The sequence below is a fragment of the Megascapheus bottae genome, chromosome 10, assembly GCF_031878675.1.
Source record: "Megascapheus bottae isolate mThoBot1 chromosome 10, mThoBot2.hap1, whole genome shotgun sequence".
Taxonomy (NCBI): domain Eukaryota; kingdom Metazoa; phylum Chordata; class Mammalia; order Rodentia; family Geomyidae; genus Megascapheus; species Megascapheus bottae.
In genome coordinates, this window is record NC_143518.1 from 28,430,294 (window position 1) to 28,445,514 (window position 15,221).

At 37.0% G+C, this 15,221-nt stretch overlaps 1 protein-coding gene across 2 annotated transcripts; it reads right to left on the minus strand.

Moving 5' to 3' along the window:
• Positions 1-803: 803 nt before the first annotated feature.
• Positions 804-15,020, minus strand: Ntmt2 (N-terminal Xaa-Pro-Lys N-methyltransferase 2). 2 transcript variants are annotated; one of them, XM_090339781.1, is made up of 4 exons: positions 14,821-15,020; positions 4,916-5,091; positions 2,111-2,360; positions 804-1,212 (listed from the first exon to the last, which is right to left on the minus strand). In XM_090339781.1, the coding sequence occupies exons 1-4, from the start codon at positions 14,972-14,974 to the stop codon at positions 1,001-1,003; spliced, it is 792 nt and encodes a 263-aa protein (XP_090195907.1). In that variant the 5' UTR covers positions 14,975-15,020; the 3' UTR covers positions 804-1,000. The 2 variants fall into 2 exon arrangements, with proteins under 2 accessions (XP_090195907.1, XP_090195908.1); XM_090339782.1 differs by having other exon boundaries at positions 804-1,272.
• Positions 15,021-15,221: the final 201 nt, after the last annotated feature.

A 15,221-nucleotide genomic window follows, 5' to 3' on the forward strand; every position in this document is an offset into this window, starting at 1 on the left:
ATGCCATTCTGACAGAGGTGAGATGAAATCTTAACATAGTTTTGATTCTCCTTTTCTTTATGTGTAATGATGTTGAACATTTCTTTGTGTATTCATAAGCCATTTGTATTTCTTCTGAAAATTGTCAGTTCAATTCCTTTGCTGACTTTTAATTGAATTCTTTGTACTTTTGTGTTTAAATTTTTAGTTCTTTGTATACTGTGAATATTATTCCTCTATCTGTTGAGTAGTTGTCATGGATTTTTTTTCTCATTCTGTGGGCTCTTCCTTGATTCTGGCAATTGCTTCTGCACAGAAACTTTCAAATTTGAATCCGATTTCACCCTTTCTTTCCCTAACTTGCTGGACTACTGGACTACTCTTCAGAAAATATGTATGCCTTTGTCTTCTGGAGTTTTTCTTTATTTGCTTTCTTTCCCCTGTCTTCATAAAGACTTGTACAGTTTAGGTGTCCACAAGCCGCTTCTTTAAGCACTATTCCTGATATTCTATTCCATCTTTTGGAAAATCCACATCTCATTACAGTACACTCAATATTAGTCTGTGCCTATCTGAATATGTGCATATAAAACTGCATGCATTACATCATTAGTATAAAGTTGGAAATACTTTATGATCAATCATTTGTAGACATGCATTGTATCCCTTCTTTCTTCCTTTCTTACTTCCTTCTTTCCTTCTCTCTCTTTCCTTCCTTTTTACTTTCCTTCCTTCCTCCCTCTCCTTCTCCCTCTCCTTCTCCCTCTCCCCCTCCCTCTCCCCCTCCCCCTCCCCCTCCCCCCCCCCTCTCTCTCTCTCTCTCTCTCTCTGTTTTCTACCTGTAGCTGGGTTGAACTCCAGGCACTCACTTGGCTTTCTTGTTCACAGCTGGTGCCCTACCATTTCAGTCACCCCTTCTGCTCCCTTCTCCCCATTTCTGGCTGCATTTCAAGAGGCATCTTGGAGAGGCACCTGAGTCTCAATGCATCACTTTCCACTCTAACCCCCAACCCCCTGCAGATCAGGAATGTCTAGCACTCTGCAGTGCAAACATCCACACTGGAATGCACTGCTCTGGAAAGCCTTCTTGCTTCTGCTGGCCCAACACTACCAGCCCACTCTTCCTAATGAGGCTTTGAAGGATGTCCATGTCTCGAGTCACACTGCTGTCAGAGAGATCGAAGATACAGCCCTCCCGTGCCACATTGTCCTTCAGTATGATGACTCCATTTGCTTTCAGGCCATCACAGCACCGGGAAAGAAATGCAAGAAGGTCCTTATCAGTCAGGTACCCTACATGTGAGGCCAAGTTGGTAAGGAAAGAGGGTGAAACAGTGGGAAAGAGGGACGTGAATAGGAAAGAACACATGGCGAAAAATCAGGAGTGCCAGCCATTTGTTCACTCAGTCACGAAATACATAACAACCTGGACTATCTGAATTGCAGGAATATGAAAGTTTAGATAAAAATTTCACATGTCCTCTTTCAGAAGAGACCAGTTCCCTGACATTAAAAGACATATTATACTGCATGGCTTGTCTACCTCATATTGTCAGTCTAAGTAGTCCCTCCATGTCTTCAACCACTCATCTCCATTCTCTCTCTCTCTCTCTCTCTCTCTCTCTCTCTCTCTCTCTCTCTCTCTCTCTCTCTCTCTCTCTCTCTCTGTTCCTCTCTTCTCTCCCTCTCCCTCTCTCTCTCTCCCCCCACACACACAAACACACAACTTCACAAACACCAAAATCTAATTCACTGCTTTCCCAATCATCACAACTCAAACCAAAGTATGTCTAATTTGACCTATAGATGCAGATTTGCCACTTTAAATATTAATGATATTAATAATTATATGTCAGCCAAAAATAATTAATAACTATTCATAACTTATATTGGTCCAAAACCACTTGATCCATCCCCTCTGTATGGGAATTGTCAAACTTCTAAAGTTAATGTCAGGGGTAAAATTGGGAGGGCCAGAGTTGTTAGAAATTTTCCTGAGATCTAAGTCTCACAAACAACCCAAAGCACAACTACAGCTAACTCTCCCTCCTTGTGTTCTTGTTACCCCACCTATCTTTTCCCACTAGCACAAAAGCAAGGAAGGTTAGAGGCAGTGTCATGCAGGACTAACCAGAGACCCACTGAATCCAGATGACATCGTATCTCCCAAAGGAAGGTGCAAATTCTTGCAGGCTGGAACAGTGGTAACCTTCTACCTTGTCCCCTCTCATCTGCAGGTAGTTCTGAGCTTCGAGGAGGAACGATTCCATCATGTCCACCAGATCCACACTGTTGAAAACTGGCAACAGGACATGTTTGCTGACCCTTCCTATCCCAGAGCCACAGTCCAAGGCGCAATCTGTTCCAGCTCTTCCTGGACCCTGTAGAAAGATAACTCATGGACTACTTCAAGCAGAGACTCACCTGAGATCTCAGTCTCTAAGTAGCTAGGATCACAGACATGAGCCACTAGCCCCAGCCTATATGTTTTATTTTGAAAAAATATTATTTTTAGCTTATTCAACAAAGTTGAAAGCTTGAATGAAAATGTTCTGTACAACTGTGTAAAAACCTCAGAACATAACAAGTTACAGCTACATGTTTTAGCCACCAATCTTATATACAATGTTTTGAAATAACAAAAGATTTTAAATATCAAAGCATAAATAACATCAAATACTCATTGCGTTTTATGACTTGCTACTTTCCCAACTAGAAATCTAAAACTGATGGGAATTAGCAGAAATGCTGGTGTGCCATTTGTATATTTGCTAAAGTAAATGCATTTACAACACAATTAAATAGCTTTCTTTCTCCACTGTCCTGTGTCACTAAGTGTTGAAAGGAAAGCAAAACTTTAAATGAAACAATCTGCCTTTCCCCAGTTGACACAATAAATCATGTCAGATATTCATATTCCCTAACTCCTCATTTCTTGACCTAGATACTAATTTAGCAGATTATTAAGGTCAAAGTACTAAAATATCATTCCTTAAAAAAGACCATGTTTGTACTTAGTCAGAGGTCATGGCTTTACAATGAGCCGTGTCTACTAAGAGGAACTCCTATTTATTTGAAAGAAGCAGGCTGCTTCTTTTCCAATATAAACATGCAAGCCTAAGACTGTTTCCTTTCCCAGGTCTGTGGGTGTGCTGCTCAGCTCAGTCTGACCAGCCTCCCTGTGGCCAACCTGCCATTCCACAGGGACTGACAAGATGGTTGGATTACTAACTAAGCTTCTGAAACGCTTCAGGATCAAAGTCAGCCTGATCACAGGCAAATAGGAGGGATTGCTTAAGCTAGCATAAAGAAAAGTCAAGGTCCATGGTCCACAAAAAAAAAAAGAAAGGAAGAAAGGAAAGAAGGAAGGAAGGAAGGAAGGAAGGAAGGAAGGAAGGAAGGAAGGAAAGAAAAAAGAAAAAAAAGAAAAGAAAGGAAAGGCAGGAATTATTCCAGGAATGTGTGCTGGCTGAAAGCAAGGAGTTTTGACCAGGCTTAAGTCTCAGCTCTTTCTCTTACTGGGCTGTAACACTGATACCTTCCTGAACTTATCTAAAACTCAGTTTCCACAGCTACACGAATGCTAACAATAGCACTTATCTTGAAAATTGTTGAAGAATAAACGAGACTTACTGTTCAAGTCCTTAGCAGAGTAATGGGTCATTTTAGAATGAGCATTTGATAAAGATCATTCAGCAGCACTGATTTAGAAATAGCTCAGATCATCTGACCTGTATACATCTATGGTCATCATTCCTAGGTTTCCCAGGCCTTATAGGGATAACTTAGGTCTGACAGATACTTTGGCCTCAAGAATCTTATCCTGATTACATTTCCTCTCCTTCCAGGTTTGATTCTCAGGCACCAGGGTTACTCCAGGGAATCTGGGATACCTCAACACTAAGGATTGTCTAATGCCAAAACCATATATTTAAATCTTTCCTATGTCAGAATAATTTTAAACAAAAGACTTTGAAAGGCAAAAGATTTATACAATATGAAGAAAAACTGGCACATGAAGCAAATTGGTTGGTTAAAAAGAATTAAAACCACCTTGTTTGTAAAATGAGTTTTGTTTTTATTGAGGGGGTTAAGTCTGTTCTAACAACTAAATGAAGTATCTTAAAATATAAAAATGGCATATATGATCTCTGGTTATTAATGATAGGAGTCGTAAATTAGATTTATAGCAACTAATTACCTGTAGTAAGGCAGATAGCTAGCGTGTTGCGGCATTTGTTCTTTACATTGTTCTATGTGGCAAACTCTGTCATGGCATTATCACAGATGAGGAAAACTGCAGCCTCATGCATTTATGTCACAAGCCCAGGTTTGCTTATACATTAGATAGGAGAGCCATGATGATTTTAGAGCCTAAGTCGTTGTTCCCTCCACTTGACCATTCATTTAAAGACTCGGAAGTAAGAAAGAGGAGGCTCCTCATAAGTCAGGACTACAAATGAATCATATACCTTCAAGAGAAACCTGAACTATGTGTAAACTAGTAATGCTAAGGTATTATACCACCCTTTATTTTTAAATTCCATATAAGCATGCAATTTCCTACTACATGAGGTTTTACTATGGAAAAAATCAATAAATCAATTCAAGATCCTTAAAAAATGATTTCTCATTAACCATCTGGGTTAACTGTCTCTGAAACTTTAAAAGAGATGTTTCCTTAACTTTCAGATAATAATAGCCTCACTGCTAGTCACGGCATACAAGACTGTCTTATGCTAGGAGCCTGAGATGCCAAAGGGGATAAACCTGAGATTTGATGAGGTCCTTCCTTTCTGATCATCTTGAACAGGCTTTCAGTCTAAACATTTTCCTGGAAAAAAGAGCTTTAAATTGACTGTGACAACCAAGAAGCAAATGAGTTCAACGTTGCAAGAAGTTTACCCTCTTCCCAAGCTTAACTTAAATAACTCACCCCAACAAATTTCCTAAGGAATTCACAAGAGGCCTGGATATCTGGATTGGATAGTTCAATAAAGTTTCCCATCATGCCTTCTTCTGTGGCTGGTACTTCCTGATAGAAAAGTTTAGCTCTGGCATAGAACTGCATCTCACCATCGATGACTTGGCTTGTTAGAGCATACAATTTTACTGCAAGTGAAATATTTTTTAACAGTTATTAATACTCATCATAGTACAAGCTCAATTTTATCATGTATTGAGTTTCTTCTTAAAAGGCCAGGAAATTGTGCTGTGGAGAAAAGGCACTAGTTGGAAATTAGCAGATCTGTTTAAGTTATAGCTCAGGGCTTTGCATGCTGTGTGATACCAAGAGAACTTCTTCAATCACATGTTGTCAGGGATTTCATCTATAAGTCACACAGTTTAATAGACATGACTTACCACTTTTTCTTCTTCGTAAGTCTAGCTATGGAATAAAGAATCTCACCAGTTTGATAGTAAATTTCTTTCTCTGAACTCCAACCACTTTACAATAATGTTGTCACTAATTGTTACTTCAAATTACAAAGTTGGTATAATTGTGTTTTCATCTATTTTAAAGCAATACTAATCATCATATGTCTGTACATTTATATAACACTGATGTATTTGAGCTCCATCTTTTGAAAGTAAAATAATAAAAAGATAAATTCTTTGCATGGGGAGGAGGGGCTAGTTTGTACCAGGTAGTTTACAAGATACATTCAAGTTTCTGTGCCATTTTATCATTTAAAAGCAATAGGTGATATTGTTTTAAGATATTCCTTTTTAAGAAAACCATGTATTCTTCTGAATAGTGACTGAAAGTACATTTAATTATGTTTTGTAAAACAAAATTCACATTATACAAAATATTTTCATTAGCTGACATTAAAAAGGAAATGGCAAGTATTTCTGTTTTCAGTTTTATATGCTGGTATTCATGCACTTGTCTTCCTTCCATCTAGGACTCTCTGAGAATGTCTGTAAGCAGAGAAAACTCATGATACTAAATAAAATGAGAAAGGATCACTGATGGATTCAAGATTTCAAAAAATGCCTGACAAAGAAGTAGCAAATAAAACAAAGTAAAAAATAATACAGACCAAATGTTTAAAAGAGAAAATCGCTTTCCAGATTTAGAGCAAATAGGAGGAAAACATAAGGAGAATAGAAACATCATCATCATCATCATCGAACAGTTAATCAAAAGTTGATCTATAGAACAAAAAGATGAAGTGACAAATGCACCCTTCTGACAGCAAAGACAAAAGAGCTATAATGAAAGTAGAGGAGAAATATATTTCTTGTAGGTAGATAAATAAGTACATAGCCAAGGGAGAATTATTGTCCAGTATTGGATCCCAAACTATATATATTTAAGAAAACTCCATATGCTCATATGAGGTCTACTGTACATGTGATACTTCTTGTTCTTTCTATTTAGAGAAATAAAGGAATTTGTACCCATTACCTATAATCATTTACCTTATACTTCATTCCTACATGGGGATAAAAATGATCTCCAAACTCATGAGACTAGAATATCACCCTGAAAGAAAAAGATTAAGCTAAATAATCAGAAGTAATCCTAAAGGAAATAGAAGTAGTAGAGAAAATGGAGAAGAGCTTAAACCAAAGCAGAAGAGGGGATGAGAAGCTCATATCCTTAAAGAAATATATGAATGAGGACAGCCATCAATCCAAAATAACAAACCAAGAAAATATCAATTTCAAATTGAACAAAGATCTTAGACATTAATATGACCCTTACAAAAATCCCTGGAGGGGCCAGAAGTTCAACAAAGTGGTAAAAAAAAAAGTGACGCAAAAATCCATGGAATATAACACTGAATACATTTCCAGAAGATAAAACAAAAAAGATAGTTATTAAAGAGTAGAAAGATGAGACCTATATAGATTTAATCTATGAGGCCTATCATCAAGCCAATTCAAAAACTAATAAAACTGACAGAAAGAAAATCATTACAGAAATATTAGAAGAAAAATTTTAGAGCTGAGAAAGATTGTTAAATACAGCAAGTGATGATGAGTATCAATTTTTAAAGCAAAATTTATATTTATTCTTTTTTGCTGACTGTATTTTTATTAAAGAATTTATTAACATTATTCTTTTTTTTTTTTTTTGCCTGTCCTGGGCTTGAGCTCAGGGCCTGAGCACTGTCCTTGGACTTTCTCAAGGCTAGAGCTCTACCACTTGAGCCTCAGCACCACTTCCAGCTTTTTTCTATGTATGTGGTACCGAGGGAATCGAACCCGGGTCTTCATGCATGCTAGGCAAGCACTTTAACCACTAGGCCAAACTCCCGGCCCTTAACATTATTCTTTAGAAGTTCAAAACAGAAAAGGCCATAAGGAGATTATAAAGTCATTTTGAGGGGGAAAAGTGCTTGGCCTTCAAAAAGGATTGCCAGATTTAGAAAATAAAAAGACTCACAGAATTGCATTTTATTTATTTATTTTTTGCCACCCCTGGGCTTGAGCTCAGGGCTTGAGCACTGTCCTTGGACTTTCTCAGGGCTAGAGCTCTACCACTTGAGCCTCAACACCACTTTCATCTTTTTTCTATGTATGTGGTACGGAGGAATCGAACCCAGGTCTCTGTGCATACTAGGCAAACACTCTACCCAGTAGGCCAAATTCTCGGCCCAGAATTGCATTTTAGATAAATAATGAATAATTTATCAGTATAAATTATAAAATATTGTGCAATGCATAGAACAAACACTAAATAACTTTGTTGATTGTATTAAATTCAAATTTTATTGGCATGCTGTATGTTACTTGACAATCCTGTGTTAATGGACTAAAATAGGTTCCTTTCACAAATCTCATCAGAAACAGCAGGAAACAATGAGGAAGGAAAAAATTTCTTTGTTGCCAAGTTTAATACCCATTTAAGCTATCCAGTGGTGTCAAGTGAATCTATTGATTCATTCTTCAGAAATTTCTTGAAGCTATAATCCAGGAAAATGAGGGCTAAAATCAAGAGAAGATGCTTGATGAAAATGATGCAATTAACTCAGGAATTCAATGAAAATAAATCCCCAAATGACATTATTCATCAGATCTGGGAAGAAATCAGTTTATATTATAAGAGAAAACATAGCCTGGATGCCAAGTAATAGACCAAGTAGCCAAGAAGCAGGGAAGACATTAGTAATATTCTAAGGAAGACACAGCTTAATCACTATTGCAAAAAATAAAAAGGATGGAAAGCTCTAGGTAACTTTATTTTATTCAAAATATTGATGCTATTAAGAAAATCAATATATGGCATAGTTCTTTAGTTCTTTTTTTTTTTTTTGCCAGTCCTGAAGCTTGAATTCTGGGCCTGGGCACTGTCCCTGAGCTACTTTTGCTCAAGGATAGCACTGCCACTGAGCCACAATGATACTTCCAGCTTATTTTTTCTGTTTAAGTGATACTGAGGAATCAAACCCAGGGCTTCATGCATGCTAGGCAAGCACTCTACCACTATGCCATATTCCCAGCCCTGGTAAAGTTATGAGTAGATGGAATCTAAAGAAAAAATCTATTTAGACTCAACTAAGAGTATTTTTCTGTAGATAACCTTAAAATTGTGATGTTAGACTGCTTAGTATACTTCTTATCCCTACACTGAAAAATTGCATAGTTCCAAATTTCTGCTTTACAATAATATTTGTATTTTAAATAACACTTACATTATTTTTACTATGACTATATTCCCTCTGTGGAGATACATCAGCATTTTCCAACTGGAAGACACTGAAATCAATGTTTAGATCTTGAACAATAATGAAGTTTCTAAAAGGGTTGCAAGAATCAATTTCCCTGTACATCATTTTCTGGAGACCAACAATATCATATACTCTAGTCCCCATATTTACATATGTATTACATACACACATATTTATATAAATTTATATACTTACATATATACATATTGAGTTTTATTTTTAAAATGTGAGTCTCTTAAAAGTGCCAATAAATGCACAGAAGTTTCATGTTGTTTTACACACAAATTAGCTATTTAATAGGAAAATCAAAATTAAAGGTAGGGTTCTCCTGTTTGAAGAAAGGTAGGAACCATCAACCTAAACCAGCTCTCCTTCAGCGCTTAGTATTGTATAAACAATAGGTGGCTCAATAAATGCTTAGAACTGGAGTAAACAACAGTCTTCACTATCACAAAAATATGACTGTCCTAAATTCTGAATTCCTCATAGAAATCAGACTCATCCCAGGAACTCAGAATCACTGGCCAGACACAGCTCAAGGTTTTTCTCAATCCAACTAAAGAAACAAAATAGCTATACTCATCATCACTTGCTTCAGTCAACTTACCTGAAGTGCATTAAAACCCTTAATCTGGAAATGGGAATTGTCCAGTATGCCAGAAACACTTAGACCACAAGTGAATGCTAAGCTCAGCAGGTGTCTGCCTCAGGAGGTAGGATTTTATAATTATAGCCTTGAGTTCTCATTTCTACTTAATTGATGTATACATTTTATTAAGAAAGGTATATAGCCAAAGCCCAGGTATCCTGCCTAATAGATCCTATAATGGTGAATGTTGACTTGGGGACAATCAGGCCCATGTCTTTTGGCCATAGAAATGCATGTAATATCATTTGTATGGATTTGCAATGTCTCTATGAAACTTGGGGTCTGCTAAGACAAAAAATAGACATTCGGGTAGTTCTTGTTATAATATGGTACTTATTTATCAGCTAAACTCCTGAAGACCATCTGACTAAATTTTGTTACTTGATACAAAAAGAAAACTAGAGTACATGTTTATTTGCCCTGAACAAGATTTAAAAAAATTATATAAACTTTCTAAGGCAGATGAATACCTTAGTGTGTACATCAAGAGTCAATTGACTATTATTTCATCATCAAGTACATACACAACCTCCAGGAAACAAGTATATAAAGCCCAATCCCAGCCAAGCACTGATGGCTCATGCCTGCAATCCTAGCTACAGGAGGCTGAAACGTGGGATCACGATTCAAAGCCAGCCCTGGCATGAAAGTCCATGAGACTCATCTCCAATTAACCACCAGAAAACCAGAAGTGGTGTTGTGGCTTAAGTGTTAGAGCACTGTAGCCTTGAACTAAAGAGCTCAGGGACAACACCCAGGCTGAGTTCAAGCCCCATGGTGGACTAGAAAGAAAGAATGAAGTCATACACTGCTGCATGTCCAATGAATGAAACAACAATTGTCCTGGGAGTTCAGTAGATGCCTGTAAGTAGAAGCAATTAGGGAAAGATTCCAAAAAGATCTCAGCCATGAAGAATGTTTTTTATTTTGATTAGCAAAAAGTTTGAAGGAAAGGAATTTCTCATGGTATGGACCATCCATATTAAATGCAGAGTTTGTCAGTGTTTCCACTGAAGAAGTATATTGTAGTAGCTGAAGAATTTTCTTGCTCTACTTCTCAGCTTCTAACCCTAAGGTGCAAATAAATGGAGTGTACCTTGAGGTGAAATGCCACATGATGACTTTTGCTGTCTTTTTATATAAAGATTTTGAGAAAAAGTCATAGCTCAAAATATTATAAATCTGAAAGAAGGTATTGACCCAGTATAAGAGATAGATCCAAACACTCAAGACAATATGAAATAAATAAATTTCAATAGAGAAATGAAATTAATAAAACTAGGATTCTTTTATTTTTGTTTCAAGTTAACACATATTTGTAATAAGAGGTTTCCTTGTATTTCCATCCATGTACACAGTGTACTTTGAACAAATTTACCCCCTCCATACACTCCCATTATTCCTGCCTCTTTTCTTTTTCAGACAGTATGTTATGAGTTTCTTTTAATGGATATAGCTTTTTATATCAATCTATTGAGTCATACTTCAGCCCAGGTTTTGCTAGCTATTTGGGAAAATTAGTCTAATGATTGGACTTGTATACCAACTGAAAATTACTTTGAATCTACTCCAGAGAATAAAGCCCAGATTTAAGCAGTAATTTTCAAATGACTCCAGGCAAAAAATATTAGCTCAATTAGGAGATGCCCTTCCAAAGGAAGATTATCTAGCTATCATCTATCTGTCTGTCTATGCCTGTATATACACTAATGATACCTTTGGTGCACACATGAATCTAACTCTTCTTCCTATGGGATATGATATAGTAGTTAAAAAGATTGGCTGGGTACTAATCCTGCTCCACCATGTACCACCACAAAATCTTAGACAAGTCGTTTAACTCCTGTGTTGCTTTTCCCCAAATAATAAGATGATAACAATGACAACACACCTAATAGAGATAGATGTTATAATGATGAATTGAGATCATTAAGGAGAAACATAGAGAACAGTAATAAGTTTGTTTCCATTTTTTCCCCTGAAAACCTGTTCAGTTCCATAATATTGCTAAATCTTTCATTGGAGCCTTCTGGTTATGCATAATCTTGATTGGTATTCCATAAATTTCTGAAGCTGGTCTGAGAAGGTTTAGCAAATTTCTCCATGACTGATTGCCACTATACAGTATGCTAGAATGAGACTGACTGCCTGACACAGGCAGCAAGAGAGAAAAAGGAAGGAAAGAAGGAATCAAAGAGTCTGGTTAACCGCAGTTCTTTCCATAATTGCCCTCAAACAACTAACTCTCTGTGCAGGTTCTATAGGAGGGGTTCCCCAACTTTTTCTTTGAAAGAAGGGCTTTATTTTCATTTTTATGAAGTCTTGAAATCATCAAGAGTAGGGGAAACAGGCTCTAAAACACCTTTGCAAACCTGGGGAGGTGCATCTCTGAAGGCTGAGTTTTATTTTCAACCTAAAGAGCCTAAGATCTGCTGCAGCCTGAAAACTCCTATGCAATGAATTAAGTTTATTGTCTCCAGTAATGCCTGTTCTAGAAAATACTACATGATGATTTCAGAAGAAGTTGGATTCAGTGGAAAAGAAGAAACTAATACTTACTGGAGATGTTTTACACTTACACTGCATTTAGTGGTTCTAGCCCTGCTACACTTTTGAAGGAAATGATACGAGTGTATTATGAACGGCTGAGTAAAAAACAAAACAAAATAAAACAAAAAGGTTTAAATGAATTGATCAGATTGGTGAGAACTTTTTATTGACTAAAAGTCACACTGGCATGAAATTTAAATGTTAATTTTCTTCTCTGTAGTCAGTATCTGCCATGGGACAGAAATGACATACAAAAAAATCTGCTTATAATGCTGGCAGCGTGCCTTTCCAGCTCCTGTAATTCAAAGCTTTTAAGGAGAAGTAGAAAGTTATTTGTAAATTCATTTCCATTACCAGATTCTCAAATCCTGAAGAATAACAGAGGGTATCATGTTAGTAGTGAGTATTCTCCAGTGTTCACTCTTTTGCTCAATAATGAGAATTCCACAAATTTCTCCTGTGTTGACTAAAGAGACCAGAAAGTAGTATCTGATACAGATTTCTCTAAAAGTATGGATCTTTCTTTCCTTAAGATATTTAGTGATCAAATATACATATGTTCCCTTCTCATTTCCCAGAATCATGTTTTTTCTGGGCAATGAATTCTAAGCAGATATAATATATATCCTTTTGGGCCAAAGTATTCAAAACTAGTAGACAAGCATTTAGTCAATATTTTCTGTTGCTGAGGATACTAGTGAGGTTCTAGTGGGTGGAAAGTCAGTTATCCTAGATCCCTAAATGCCTAGGCAAAATATCCCCTGTTGTGACAAAGTATGTGAAAAAAAACGATGTAGCAGAGTAAATATAGGTGTTCAGCCAATAAAATCTCAAGAATTCATTTGTTAGTGCAGCATAGCCTGCACTAATATAATCTTCAAGTTCTACCATCAGAGAGATATTGTGCATGGGACTAACTCAATGATTCTCTGGGGAAACTTGGCCCAGTGTAAACCAGCAGAATAAAAAAATATAAGTAGTGCTCATTTATGGAACACTGAAACTAAGTAAAATAAAATCAACGTTTTCTTGGAGTAGACTAATGATATTCAAACTGTGTTTATGGAACCCATATGCACATGATAGACATGTCTCTGGAACCCTCGGTGACATTTGCAGCATAGATAAAGCAAAGACTTTATCCCTAGTCTTAAGCCCCGAAGTTCTGCTTTCTACTTTGGGCTTCCATGGAATATTTTATCAATAAAATAACATCCGTTAAAAGGTGGAAAATCATTGATAAAGCATTATTGCAATCATAAAGGGGGAAAAAACCTTAATCATAAAAGGAAAAATGATTTTTGTGGGAGAAAAGAGGGGTGGAGATTAAAGCCAAAGACTAAACTTCAATCTCTTCGTGGCGAATTAATTTGCTTCTAATTTTGTCTTTTTCTTAACTCACCTTCAACTACTTTCAAAGTTGAGTCCTTTTTCTTTCTAGTAATTATTTTGAAAGTCTGGCAGTCATCTACCCATTCATAAGTCTCTTCTCAGTTATTGTAATTGATAGCTTTCTCTTGTTCTGTGTAACTGAAGCTACCAAATGGCTCTTATAGAGGAATATCCTGAAACGTTATCTCCAGAAAAGTAATGCTTTGCCAATGTACAGTACACTAGCACTTCCAAATGAATGGCTCTAATTTTTCCATTAGAAAAATATTAGCATACACCTTAAAATAATTACTCTTTGGCAATGTGAGCTATTGGATGGAGCCCCGGACTTTAGTTGTTGCTTTAGTATTACTCTTCCTACATTAGATAACATTATCTCTGGATTTTCTTTCCCTAATTTATTATATATATATATATATATATAGTTGGAATGAGGATATAGGAACACAGGAGGAGAAAATAGTTGATATTTATCTATCCTATCCTATAGATAGCTGTGAGAATCAAATAAAGTCATAGATGAGAGAATGTTTTTGTAAGAAAGCTGTATAAATATGAGATGAGAGTATTTATATGCCTTCAATTAAAAATGTCTCAGCAACAGGTTTATAAAATGAGTCTTTGTTGGGCTTCTAACATCTAATTTCTTGAATGCAATACAAAGAACTATATAGCCTTTTCCACAGCTGCAAACTCTGGGCACTGCAATTACACAATGAAGCTTTCAGACAACCTTAAGAAAACAGACCAGGACTGAGGCATAGCATTCCTGCTTTCATTGGGAGAAAATATAAATCAAAGAGGAGGGGTGCTACACCAGTGTTTAATCATAAGTTGTTTCCTCTTCAGTGGTGTTTAGTGTGCTAAAGTAACTACTTTCACAGAGCCTGAGAAAAAGCGTATGTACAAGTGCTAAGCCCTTTATCTATCTAATTCTCCAAAAATCAGAGGAAATAATGAAAACAGAGACACATTACTACCTCAGGTTTTGTCTTTCTTGTTCAAAGATCAAACTAAAATGACCTCCTTTCAGGTTCCCTGATTGAATTTGTGACTCAGGAAACCCAAAAGTTACACACACACACACACACACACACACACACACACACACGCACACACCGTATATTGGATCCACTTTTTCTTTGTCCTTCCAACTCTTACTAGATATAATATTGAATTAATACTCTCATCTCTGAGTTGCCTAATTTGTAAAACTCTAGTTTGGGGCAAATATTAAACATATTCTCCCAAATTCAAGAAGTTTGTATAAGCTTAATACTCAATCAACTGACACCTAGAGAAGCATGAGGCTTGCTTTGCCCAGCATCACTTTAGCCTTGGACTCTCCCTGAAAGAATGCCATTGAAACATTTCAGCATGCTGACATTGTGCGTGCGTGCGTGCGTGTGTATGTATGTGTGTGTGCGTGTGCGTGTGTGTGTGTGTGTGTGTGTGCATCTGGAAAGTATCCTTGTTCTAATTTCTCTTCCAAATATCTCTCAGCCTCACACAAACCCTTCAGTCAGTCATTCCTTGTCTCTTAACTACCAGCTGTGACTCACTTACCCAGGGGAATTTTCTCCAGCAGGTAGAGATAGCTCTGAAAGAAGTCATGGCGAATGGCTTTGTGAAGGATAAAGGACATGCTGTGACGACAGAGTTCATCATCCGTCTTCTGCCAGCGGGATCTAAAAGCAAAATGGGCTCCCAGGTGGGACATGGCCTGGGGAAATAATGCTGATTCCTGTGGAGCAAGGACGCTTGGCTGGCTGTTTCTTTGAATTAGCGTTCTCTTCCTATAAGAACTTGAGAATGACATTTTAAACCAGTTCCCTGACCATCTATATCAGGCCAAGCTGTCATGGGGCATCAGGGAGGGGCAACAGTCAGAGGGAGGTCAGGCTCTTGGCACACATGCGCTGTCTGATTGCTTGGGCGACACCACTCCAAGCCAGCAGGTGCTAAGT

What these genes read in the sequence shown, in the direction of transcription:
- Ntmt2 (XM_090339782.1), bottom strand. Translation starts at nt 14,974, where the DNA reads ATGTCCCACCTGGGAGCCCATTTTGCTTTTAGATCCCGCTGGCAGAAG. An exon ending in GCTGGAGAAAATTCCCCTGG is followed by an intron (nt 5,092 to 14,820) that starts GTAAGTGAGTCA and finishes TTTCACTTGCAG; the next exon opens with TAAAATTGTATGCTCTAACA. An exon ending in TCCTTAGGAAATTTGTTGGG is followed by an intron (nt 2,361 to 4,915) that starts GTGAGTTATTTA and finishes ATCTTTCTACAG; the next exon opens with GGTCCAGGAAGAGCTGGAAC.